The sequence below is a fragment of the Pleurodeles waltl genome, chromosome 10 (assembly GCF_031143425.1).
Source record: "Pleurodeles waltl isolate 20211129_DDA chromosome 10, aPleWal1.hap1.20221129, whole genome shotgun sequence".
NCBI classification, from domain to species: Eukaryota; Metazoa; Chordata; class Amphibia; order Caudata; family Salamandridae; genus Pleurodeles; species Pleurodeles waltl.
Window position 1 is genome coordinate 196,767,706 of NC_090449.1, and position 12,656 is coordinate 196,780,361.

A 12,656-nucleotide genomic window follows, 5' to 3' on the forward strand; every position below is an offset into this window, starting at 1 on the left:
AGCATACATTTAATACTCTTAACTCCACTTTAATGTACCTTGACGATATATATATTGTCAAATATGTGTAGTTAGGTATATAATATTTACACATCCTAGTCTTGCAATATTTTGTCCCTGATATTTTGCCGCGATATTAGTGTTGCACGATATCGTTGAGTCGCTATTTAGAAGCTGCGCCACCTTTCAGCTATATGTACATATATATATACAGTGCTTTAAATGGGTCGGTACTGTCCGGTACTGAGTACCCCAACTTTTTTTTATTTTGAGAGGGAGAACACCAGCACATCTCAAGAAAAACGCAATACTTTTAATTGGAGAGTACCGGCACTTCTCAGAAACAAGCAGGTACTCTGGGACAGAGTACCTGCACTTTAATGTTCCCATTTCAAGCACTCAAGCACTGTATATATATATATATATATATATATATAAATATCTGCTAGCCTTTTTTTTTAGAAATACTTATTTTGTAATAACCAACAACAGACCCCAAACATAGATAATTCAGTTGCAGCATTGAACAAGTTTCTCAAATTTGAGAGTTCAAAGTGTTTCCAGTTAGGAACAGGAGTAACAGCAGGTCTTTGAAACCCATCCTCATTCAGTGCACACATATAAAGCACAGCCATTTCCCTTAAATTACAAGCGGGTGGCTATTAATAATAATCAGTAAAAATGTTGGGAACATTTTAATTGCACGAATGGTAAAGATAAAATACTAGGATTTTTTTTTCATTTATATGTGGTACACTATAACAGAACACGTGGAAGTTTTCGGGGAAAGTAGTTAAGTTAGAATCTAGGAATAAAAAACAGATGTCATCATAAAAGAGCACATTTACAAGACAGCTTGCAGAACAAATGGCACCATTTGTGAAACAACACCTGCAGTTTCAAATTCGTAACATCCTATGTTATGTAATAATTGGTAAGTGGAAAAAGACACATGTTGGTGAGGTGGGGTGTTAGTGCATATTAATTTTGGTGATGGATCGACTGGTCCTAAGACTATGAGACAAGTGACACGTCAACTAATGCAGTAGTCCAGGTTACCAACATAATGTATGTTGCAGTCTAGTGACAACCAGACTGTCACGTCCAGACTTCAGGGGATGTTGCAAGGTGAACATATGTCATACACATTCTACAACTAAAATTGTGATAGAGAGCTATCCCAGTAGGACACAGTTGCCATGGATAATCATTGTATCTCAGCAGTGGCATTATTATTGTAAGTTCTACATCTGGCTTGATACTTTCAGGACCAAGTATGAATGATACAGCCCACAGAAAGCTGTTTCTGTATCTAGGTTGCAGGTCACACTGTTCACGTCTGTGTGATCAGAATCACTGTGTCTGGTTCTGATCAATGTGGACTATCCATTTCTTCTTTAACATTTCAAGGTTTCAACGTATATTAAAAACAAATATGCGCTTGTCTAGTATTAAGCCCTTTACCATGCCATAGTGGCATCCCAAATAAAACATAAAAAACAGCATTTCTAAAAGTGACCACTCTTATAAAGCGCACTACAAATGGGTTGGTCTCTTATACCTAAATTCGTGTTATCATCACTAATCTCGATGCTGCAGATGTGATCAGTTTAAAGTGAATGAAGGTTTGAGTCTGGCTTTTGACTTGTGGTCTTCATGTTGATCCCACACATCTGCACAAACCACTTTAAAATTCTGAGCTATTCAGCAAACTGGTTCACCTCTCCTCTTTTCTTATTTATGTGCATCTCCACATTCTGAATCTACTTCTCTTTCATGCTTTAAGTCTTTGTAGCATGGCTCTCAAGTGAAGGGCATGTGGAATCATAAATACTTTCATTGTACAAGACTGCATGTTGGACATCAATGCAACCAATAAAACGTTATACTTTGTCAACTAATGTGTTCTTCATTGGATGCTCTTTATTGAAAGATATACAATCAATTTTCTGGAATTAAGCAACTTTCTACTCTCACTCTAGCCCTACAAATACGTGTGTCATCCCATTGACAATGTCCACGCAATTTAAAGTGTATGAATTGCCCAGTGGTCACCTTCTATTGAGGAAGTCCTTAATGTTCAACACTTGAACTTCTCTCCATGTTGGCTTTGCCTCTTCTCCTCATTTAGTCCTTTTCTCCAGCCAGTCTCGATTACAACCCGCGGCACTCTACCAATTTCAGGTCTTGCTTGTTTTCACACCTTTTTGAGTTTACCACAACACAAGCTAGACATGAAGAGGCACCTTTACAGGCACAACTACCACGCCAGAGGAGAAGCATGTGGTTTTAAAACAAAAATCATCAATGAACATATATGGCATTGCATCCATTCAGAGTCATACTGGTCAGAGAAAGTATGTTGTTCTATATAAAAACCCTCATTCACTAATGAAATGTTATGAATTAAGCTATAGGAGCACTGGTTTCACTTTTAGAACAAGACTGTCATTGAACAATAGAAACACATTAAAGGCACCGCCCACATTTTGGAATTCCAGACCAAAGCAGCTGAAGTGAATGTGAAACAGTTACTGAATAAAAGCTATGACATATTGTTGTGAGCTTTTTTTTTTATAAATGCCTGCATAAAAAAAACAAATGTTCTGAAAGGTAGGGAGAGGTCACGTGAAACTGCCTTTCCCCAGTGTTCCATTCATTTGACATGTGTTCTTCGAGAGGTTTAGAAACATTGTTTATAAAAGCTTGCCTTTACTGCGAGTCTCTGAACATTTTACAAGTTTGAAAGATCCAAGTTCCTTTATCTGTAACAGTCTTCATAGGTTTTGAAAGGAATTGGCGCTGGTCTTGATCCATCCTGAAGTGATGGTACCAAGAGAAATAATTGTCAGGGAACAAACCAAGGTATCTTGCCCTGGGCTTCTCACAGGAAAAGGTGGCATTAATTCATATAATCCTCTTTTTTTACAAAAATACCGATCAGAGAAATGTACTTAGCAAAGTATCTAGTCCTTTCCCCCTACTAGGGGCAGAGTCACGAAAGCAGTTGGCAAATTTAGATACTCTCCATGATTGTGCTACTTCTTTATCACCAAATTTATTCTTAGTACAAAAAATAGTCACCAGGGATTTCTTTCAGTGTGAAATATAAAGAGAGTCCCTAAATTAAACTTTCAGTGTATTGCTGAATGCTACCAACTCAGTCCAACTTCCAATCGACTGCATACCAGGTGTATATCAGTGGAAGTTTTTTTTTGTTCGTGTTTGTTCTTTGATAAGATTTTTTGTTGTGAAGGAATAGTGGATTCTCTTTCTCTTGCTTCAGACTGTCACTTCTGTCTTGCTATTAGTTACAAAATACGGCTGTGGGGGCAAGAAATGTTGATTCCGTACAGGCATTTGATCACTTGCCGGCTCCGGTGGGCAGTGCTTCTTATTTGCATAGGCTTGCCGTCGGAGGGAGTGCTCATTGTGCTCCCAGCTTTTTAAATCGCTGCTATACGCCAGAGGATGACTGTGTGGGTTGGTGATTTTAGGCTTTTGGCCATTTTGTTTCATGGTTCCAGTGTCAGGACTGTAAGATCTGTCTTGTTCCACCCGGACAGGGTGAAGAGGAAGACTCCCCTTGGCTGCAAGTTCTGCAAGGTGTCTACGTTTGGAGTAGAAGTCATCATTGCTCTTTTCAGCTGTCAAGAATGACAAAACAACGTTACATTAATAAAAGTGAGAATGGACATGAGTGCTCATATTTTTCTGCAAATCATCACAGCATAGTTGTCAGGTGAAAACAATATTTTCAACATAGCTCTTTCACAATACACTTTTCTGTAAGCTATTAAATAACTTCAAATATTTGTTTAAATTAACTTCAAATATTTGTTTACATTTATAGACACAAACTTTATGTTAAGATTGTTCAACTGCACCACAGGCTTAAAACAGCTATTCAAGGTAGGTTCCCAGGAAATACTCTTGAAGAATGAGGTACCAACATAAGCCCTGTAGTCCACCCAAACCTGGAAAGGGCGTGTCAAAGTGCCGAATTGCTACACTCAAGGGTGTGCAATGTAAGCCAACATTGACCAGTGCATGCTAATTGTTCCTACAACAAATCTAAATAAGAATCATTTACATGGTGAGTGGTTTTCTTAAAAATCAGGTATGTTCCCAGCCTTGTCCTAGCCGCTGTCATCCAGAATATATTTCTACAGAGGAATCAATGCAAGTTTACTAGACGTGATGGCCAAGCTACAAAGAACTCCACGCCATGCTTATGAGCTCATTTTTAGTCGGAGAACATTGACTATATCCTGCTTGCCTTGATTGCTCACCTCCCCACTGGCTACTGGCCAAGGAATAGGTTATACTGAAAACTCTATGCATTGTGCATAATGGCACCATATATGCCTAAATTCGGGACTCAAATGCTGGTTCCTAATCTACCTAGTGTGATGGAATGATTTGGGACTGTATTATGTATAAAAGGCTTTCTCTTGTGGATGCTGCACTCTCGCTAGACTTCCTATACCACCTCTAAACCGTGACAAAAATCACTTTGAAGTAGTGCTAGGGAAGTGTCTGTTCTAAAAAACGTGTGAGAACTAACATTGGCACCCCTGTAATGCAGAAGAAATACATTGAATAAGAAGGCCATGAGGTACAACGCCCCTTGTAGAAGAGAATCATTTCTGAGATGCTTGGTATCTTTTCAAGTGCCAGAGTTGAAGTTGTAGACATTTTGGAAAAAAATGGGAATACCCTATCAACGCCAACATATTGGCTAAATAACACAACATGTCCTCAACATCCAAGAGGTACACTGTAGTGTTTGAGTCTGGAGTCCACAGACACCCAGGAATCCTACCATCCCAGGGCATTTCTGAAAATGTGAGTCTCAGGGCATTGCAAGGTGGTGTAGCTTGTGTAGAGCCCAGAAGACTTTCCACCTCAGATTGTTCGGCAAATATCAAGTGTGAGTAGAAAAGCCAATTTCCTTGCTGATATGTCAGAGAATACTCAGGAACGTCAAGTCAATGGAAAAAGTCTTGCAATCTTTTACTGTTACTGTTGGACCATGCCCTCTCTGCATGGTTACCTCAAACATTTTGCCTTTACTCTCTTCCTTTTCTAAAAAAGGTTTTTTTGTACATTAAGACTGCCAACACTTGCTGAAATATGGGAAAACTGGGCTGATTGCAGAAGCCCCCTAATATTTTGCCCCCATTTTAATTTTATGCTGATGTTTTTCTGACTCTGATGGTGCCCTGGGCACTGCTAAACAGTCCCAGGATCTGTACTATGATTAAAATGGATATGCAGATTATGCTAATTATAATTGGCTGTACCAAGCTACCTATAAGTCCCTAGTATATGGTAGGGCATGTAGGTTTAGGGACCCCAGCATGGGTGTTGCCCATATAGGTGCACACCTGTGTTGTGCCCAGGGTCATTCTAAAGGCAGTCCTGCCTTGCTGGCTGCCTTTAAGTTCAAGTTAACCCCAAATTCGACTTTGGAATTAAAAGTACTTGCAAAGTCCTAAGCTTCCTTATTTTTACATATAAGGCATGCCTAAAGTATGTCCTAAGTGTCCCCACGATTTGGTGAAGTGTAACTATAAGCACAGACTTTATAAAAGATGTTTTATAAGCACTGGTGCGGGAAAAATAGCTAAATTAGTTTTCCCCATTGTAGTGAATGGGCTCCATAGGCTAACATGTAGTGACTTTATGTTAAAATAATAAAATCTATTTTTTGCATACCAAGGAGCTAAATATGACAAATTTAGGGTCAAACTAAAGGTTACAATAAATCCAACAACTTGCCCTTTTTGAATTTTAGAACTCTTTCTAAAAGTTACCTGTCTCAGCTCTGCAGCGCCCTGCTCTGATTGGTGAGCCTCTTGTTGCCTGTGCCAGGCTGCCTTGATGAGGTGTGAAGTGGCCTGGGTTGACAGAAAGGAAGCATCTGGTGGCCTAAGCTGACACAAATAAAGCATTTCCCTCAGATGGTGGAACAGGATGGGAGGATGGGAGGGGGAAGTAGCCAAACTGGTCTTCAAAGGAGGGAAGGACATTTGGGACAGCAACTGTACCTCCCCCATTTCCTGCAAACCCAGACAGCCAGGTGCCCCTGATTAGATTAAGGTACGTATTTGTTAAGGGAAACTTAGCCACACCAGTGGGTGGGCTCCACCAGACTGAACCTCTGGGATATCATTTTTTGCCAGCTTCGATTTTGGGAGGATGTTGCTCCCTGAGATTGATTGTTGCCACACTTCCCAGGAAGTGGTCACTCAAGAGGGTAGAGGCCTGCAGAAGTACTGCCCTGCTGGACCCCTGACCTGCACATGAACACTGCACTCTGAAGAACTGCACCAGCTGCACACTTAGGCTTTGCTACTAAAAGGCCTATCTTCTACTGCTTCAAGAAGGGACTTCCTGTTAGCCACAGGTAGAAAATAACTGACCAGAGTCCACTGCATCAAGCCTTGAAGAAACTGACCATCTGACCAGTGATTAGTAGTCATTTTTGGATTTGAGCCAGGTGCATTCTAACCCTCAAGGAGCAGCCCAGAGCTTCTGGAACCTTGGGGTAACTTGTGGACTCCAAAAGGACCTTTAAAGACCTTCTAGAAGAAGACCCAGAAGTTGGGGGAAGTTTGGAGCAAACTCTGGAAAAAAGCTCCATAAGTAGACGGACCCAACATTGTCAGTCAAGCCAGATCACGTTGGCCGTGAACCGGCCTGACTTACACTTTGGTCTCACTGAAAAGCTACGGAGCCCCAGACGACCAGGATTTTACAGGGGGCTCGTGGAAAGGCAATTCAATGACATGGACTCGAAATAGGCTTGCTTTGAAGCGTTCTCAATTTCAAGTTGGCCCCGGATGAAGACTTCTGTCATGAAAAAACATCTAAGTTCAAATGTAACATTTTTAACCGAGGTCTCCTGCAATGCATATCCAAAGAGGTCTCCAGGGAGGTTCGATTCGACTTTTGAAAATCTTCAAGAAAAAGACTAAGGCCCTCATTATGACTTTGGCAGTCTCTGAGCTAGACCGCCAAAGCCATGGGCGTGAGAAGACTGCAAGTGGTGGCGGTCTTCTGCCCGGCATATAATGGGTACTGCTGGATTTCCAGCACACTTTGGGCGTATATCCGTCAGTAGCAATGCTGGTGTGCGGTGGTGCACTGGGTTTACTACCATCTGCACCGTCCCACCAGAAGGACGCCGCTAGCCGTATTAAGACCAAGGGGTGCTGCCATCAGTGGCAGCGCCCCTTGCCTGCCGGACGACCTCTTTGCTGAACAAGGTAAGTTGGGTGTGATAGAGGAAGTGGGGGAGATTGTTAGGGTGTTGTGTGTGCGTGTCTGAGTATGTGAAATCTGCGTGTGTGTATGCATGTGTGAATGCGACTGTGAGTGTTTTTGGTGAATTCGTGGTTGTATGTATATTAGTAAATGCGTGTTTGAATGGTGAGATGATTGCATGTCTGCATGTCAGTGTGTATGCGTGAGAGAATGCATGTTTGTATGTTTCTGTGTATGCATGCCTGAATGTGTGTGTGTATGTGTAAGTGAATGCGTGGATGGATGCGTGTATGGATGAGTGTGAGTGAATGCGAGTCTGGAAGTGTAGATTAGTGGGTATATGCGTGGTACATGTGGGTGTCTGTGTGAGTAAGGGGGTAGGGGCGCTATGTGAGTAGGAGGGCGGGGGCACTATATGAGTAGGGGGGTGGGAGCACTATGTGAGTGGAGGGTGGGGGACGCTGTGCTGTCGGGGGGTTCAGGTGCTTGCTGATGGTGAGCTGTCTCCCAGTGACAGGGAAGGGATTCCCTGTCATCGGTAGCCCTACCACCATGGTTTTTTGTGACGGTGCTACCGCCGCTGAAACCATAGTTTTAGGCTGGCTCCTAATACCGCTGGCAGTCCTCTGTAGACCACTGAGTCGGACATGAACATCTCTGGCCCGGCAGTTCATACCAACATGCCGGTATGGGTCGAGATGCGGTGGGTTGGCAGCGGCCAGCCCATCACACTCATAATGTCTTCACCGCCATCCTGTTGGCAGTGATACCGGCACATTTACCCTGGCAGTCAGAAGACGGCAAGGGTCATAATGACCACCTAAGTACGAAGAAAGAACTTTGACCGAGGCCTCAAGATCACTGTAGCTGAGCAGGGCTTCATCACAGTCAGCCTCAAATTTTTACTTTGCAACCAGAGTGCAATCAGATGTCCAGATTGGTGCTTTTGATTTCTATGCCCTGAAAACATTTAGGGCCAGATGTAAGAAACTCCTGACTTGCCACTCGCAAATTGCGAGTCAGAGAGACTCGCAATTTGCGAGTCACAATTCAGTATGCAGGATGGGGTCCCTGACACCATCTGCGACTCACAAGGGGGTCGCAAAGGCCCACCTCATTAATATTAATGAGGAGGGTTGCAATTTGCGACCCCCTTGTGACTCGCAGCACTCACAGGGATGGTGGCCTGCTGGAGACAGCAGACCACCATGTCTGTTTTCTGCTTTTAAATAAAGCAGTTTTTTTTTTTGTAATGCATCCCATTTTCCTTAAAGGAAAACGAGATGCATTACAAAATGAAAAAAAAAGAAACATTTTAGTTTCTCTTTTTCAGAGCAGGCAGGGTCCATAGGACCACTACCTGCTCAGAAAAAATGTTTTCCATGCCATTCACAAAGTGTGACATTGGTGGTAACTGCGATTGTTTTGCAACCGCGTTCGCGGTCACAAAGCAATGCAGCATCGCGCTGCGACTCGCAATTAGGAAGGGGAACACCCCTTCCTAATTGTGACTCGCAGTCTCATTTTGCGAGTCGGTAACGAGGATGTGGTTTTTTGCACGTCGGAAACAGTGAAATTCGCTGTTTGCGACGTGCAAAAACCTTCCTACATCTGGCCCTTAATCTTTAAAAATTCATATCTCTGGTTCACTTTATTGGATTTTTGTCATTTTTGTGTCCTTTTAAAGATAAAAGTATAATCTACTGTTATAAATTAGTGTTGAAGTTATATTGTGTTTTGTCTTTCACTTATTCACTGTTTTGTGATTTTTAAATGCTTTACACACCTCTCTCCTAAGTTAAGCCTAACTGCTCATTGTCAAGCTACAAAGGCTTGAGCCGGTATTAACTGATTGAAACCTGACTGGACCTAGTGGGGGTTTGTGGCCTATTGCTAAGTGTAGGTACACTTCTAGCAATAGTAACAACAGCCTGCGCTGTCAGGCTTGCTTTTTGAGCTACAGTGATGACTACCTGCGACGCTTGTCACGGCCTTCTCCACTGTGAGCAGAACACTTCACGTCAAACTTTGATAAGGTAAATTTTTGAGTGGGTCTAACCTGGTCCCTGTATCTGACGCAGATGCTTATGTGGTCAGCCTGAACTTGGGACTTTCTATCCATTTAGCGCGATCAGATCACCATTGCTTTTAGGTGCTATTTTCACTTAAAACTTTAAAATTGCATATCTGAGCTTTTACTGATTGGATTTTTGTAGTTCTTGTATCATTTAATTTCATAAAAATTACTTTATTTTTCTAAATTTGTTTGGTATTTTTCCAGAGTTGTGTTTTCACTTTATTATCATTTGCTTGCTTCACAAATATATTACATTTTTCCTCTATGTTAAGCCTGACTGCTTTTTGCCAAGCTTCTAGAGGAGTACGCGCAGTTTAATTTAGTGATTTTTCTGGTTCACCCTGACGAGGATTGTGTATTTGCCTAAGTGGGGCTTTCACCCCCCTCAACCAATAACCCAATTTCTCACAGTCACATATAAGTAACCTTTCACATATACTTGCCAGCTTAGTGTACTGAAACTTAACAACTCCCTCTACATCCTTGACTGACTACATCAGCTGCTCTGTAGAAGTCAATCAATGCACATGTAGCACTCAGGGTAAGTGCTTACATTTGACTCATTGCCAATATGAGCAAGGGAAAGGCAACAATGGAGAAAGCAAGAGGAGAAAAAACATAGGTAAATATGGCCAAGGGGACTGGTGAAAAGCAGTATTAGATGGAGTTAAGCTGGGAGCTTTGATATTCAGCAAGCTTGGCCTTCCACACAACCAGTGGCAGGTTTTTAAGGATATTCTTGGGCCCTTGCACTTATTTTCTTACAAAATGAACACTGGTTTTAAGATGGCAGAATTCCAATGGTAGTATGTAGATATGTTATGCATGGTTTAAACAATAAACGGCATATTTATGAGAGGCTTGTATCACGTTTTCACCATGCAATGTGGTACATGCATGACACGAACCTCTAAGTCCGATTTTTTAAGCCATGCAAAGCCACTCTGTGTGGCTTTGATTGGTTCCAAAAATCTGGAGTAAGGCAATGAGGTCCACATCACTGCATTGCGTTACTCTGCCCTTAGAAAGTGTTCCATGGGCGTTGTGCGGGTGGTCCCATGCTACTCCCATGGTTTTTGACACATTCTCAGATTTACGAGAACTTGTAAACCTGGCAATGGGCTAAAATGATACACCTCCTTGGCAGAGGCGTAGCTAGGAGAAATATCTTTTTTCTCCTCATCACTTCCTCTTCCTATGTGTGCTGAATTCTGCACAGGGCTCCAGCACAAGAGAAAAAGGCAGAAATGTGCTGTATGCCTTCAATATGGCCTTTACCAGTAACACAGTTACAGAGCAGCAAGGTGACTTGCTGTGCTGCTCTGTTACTATTCCTTAAATATGTCTCCAATTATTTTTAGAATTAGCTTGGTTATAAGTGCATCAATGCTGTAAACAACGGAGAGATAAAGGCAATGGGGTGGAGCCTAAATAGAGGGTTGTATGCCCAGGCAGCCCAAAGCGAGGCTACGCAGCCTTCTCAATTCAAATAACTTATTTCTACAAGAGATGGACTGAAATAAATGGTATCACCTCAATGTAGAATATCTTCCTCATGGAGGGAAGGGATGTGAGTGTTTTTTATTTAGCCCCCCTGGCACTTCATTGTGATTCACAAAAGAATGCCACATGACTGTATTCAAGCATTATCTTCTCCTTAGGTAGAACTCTTTCCCCATGAAAGATACTGAGTGCTACCAATTGTTGATATGCACAACAATGAATCTTAGTTGATAAATTCAGGAGCAGCTCTGCCTAAAATAAACCTCCACACACACAAGGGAGATGTTATTGAGCATTTACTAATCCAAAAACAACACATGTTCTTTGAACATCTCGTGACGATCTAGTACTTGAAAGAACATGTTATCAGACCTTGGCAAGGTATGACAGTATCTTTGACCTTCTACACACTTTCTGCTGCTTGTCAGCTGGTGCCCAATTTAGTGCCAGAAGTTGTGTCACTAAATGTTTCTGCAAACCTTTTAGAACTTTTTTCCTCAACTTGTCTGTTCAGCCTCTTGATATTATTCCTCCGTTATCCCGGAATTGAGCTCTCATCAATTTTGATAAATTCCCTTCTAGGAAGATTATGTTATATACGCTGATTTATGTCATATGGCAAACGTGCTCTGCATTCTTATCAAATACTGAAAGTTTTTCACATAACGTCTGTAAATATAATTTCACTGTAAAACCAGTAAAAAAATATCGATGCATGAAGGCAAAAAACAATGTAAGTTTTCATCGGGGCTAAAATATTTGCAGTCTCTCTCGGATGTGCCGTTTTGTTTCATGTGTAGCATGTATCCTTTTATTACATAGTAGTACAGTATTTCCAAGGGCACCAATATTTTGTTTCTTAGCATATTTCTCTTGTATAGCATGGAATTTTAAAGTTCCTTTTGATAGTTAACTCAAGAAACCATATCATGTAGGTTCAAAAAAATGTAATGCTAATAAAATAGTTTGTTTCTGCAGCCTATTGGCGTGTCACATGAAAGAAATATGTCACCGGAGTACTTAAAATGGCTCAGCACACCTCTCAGTGTGTGGATAACACATCTCGGTAAATGGCACCAGTATAGGCGGAAGGCACTGACCTATTTTCACCTTCTATTTAAATCGTATGAATCATGTGCCCATTTCCTCGCAAAGGCTTCGATCTCTTCGCTCAAAAAGATATATAAATTCAAGTCCAGGAGTAGAAGTCCTGATGAAAGGGATTTCATGGTGGGATTTTACTTCCTGTCATTCTAAACGCACAGTTTCCAGTTCCTGTCTACCCACATTGTATATTCCCACTTAATAGTTTCCTCTCCCTGAAGAATCATAATGGTCCGTGGCGTTATTATCTTAAGTGTAGTGAACTAATTCTGCATCTCATTGAGAACGATCAACACAATGAACTCCACCGCTGGAGGAAGCCAGGTCTGTTTCTCAGGTAGTGCTAATGACAAACTTTTTTAAAGGCTGCCAGTGACTGATTTATTCTAATATATTACAAGGCCAAAACATGCCTGTTCAATCAATAACACTCACTTTCAAGGAGCATTATTCAACAGTGTTTTCTAAAAGGGCAAAAATATAGGCCAATGGTAGCTATTTTCAGTTGTTAAATGAGTGAAAAGCAATTGTCTCTTGGCTCAGATCAGAAACAGAATTATAGAGCATAGCTAATCACTCGTGAGGGTATCCAGCCACTGAGACTAGTCGCTCAGTTTAATCAAACAGCCAGGTCTTGAGTCCTTTCCTGCATTCTGTAGGAGGCTGGCCTGGCTTGTAGTGGGTACCAGAGGTACTTACA

At 41.6% G+C, this 12,656-nt stretch overlaps 1 protein-coding gene across 4 annotated transcripts in view; it reads right to left on the minus strand.

Annotated features, from left to right (window-relative positions):
• Positions 1-460: 460 nt before the first annotated feature.
• Positions 461-12,656, minus strand: part of SHISA9 (shisa family member 9) — a 1,108,248-nt gene continuing 1,096,052 nt past the window's right edge. For 2 of the 4 annotated variants that reach the window (XM_069210175.1, XM_069210174.1), the window contains one exon: positions 482-3,647. In XM_069210175.1, the coding sequence (XP_069066276.1) occupies positions 3,283-3,647 (365 nt within the window). In that variant the 3' untranslated portion in view covers positions 482-3,282. Of the gene's footprint in view, positions 3,648-12,656 lie in introns of all 4 variants that reach the window. The other 2 variants (XM_069210172.1, XM_069210173.1) reach the window with 2 other exon arrangements.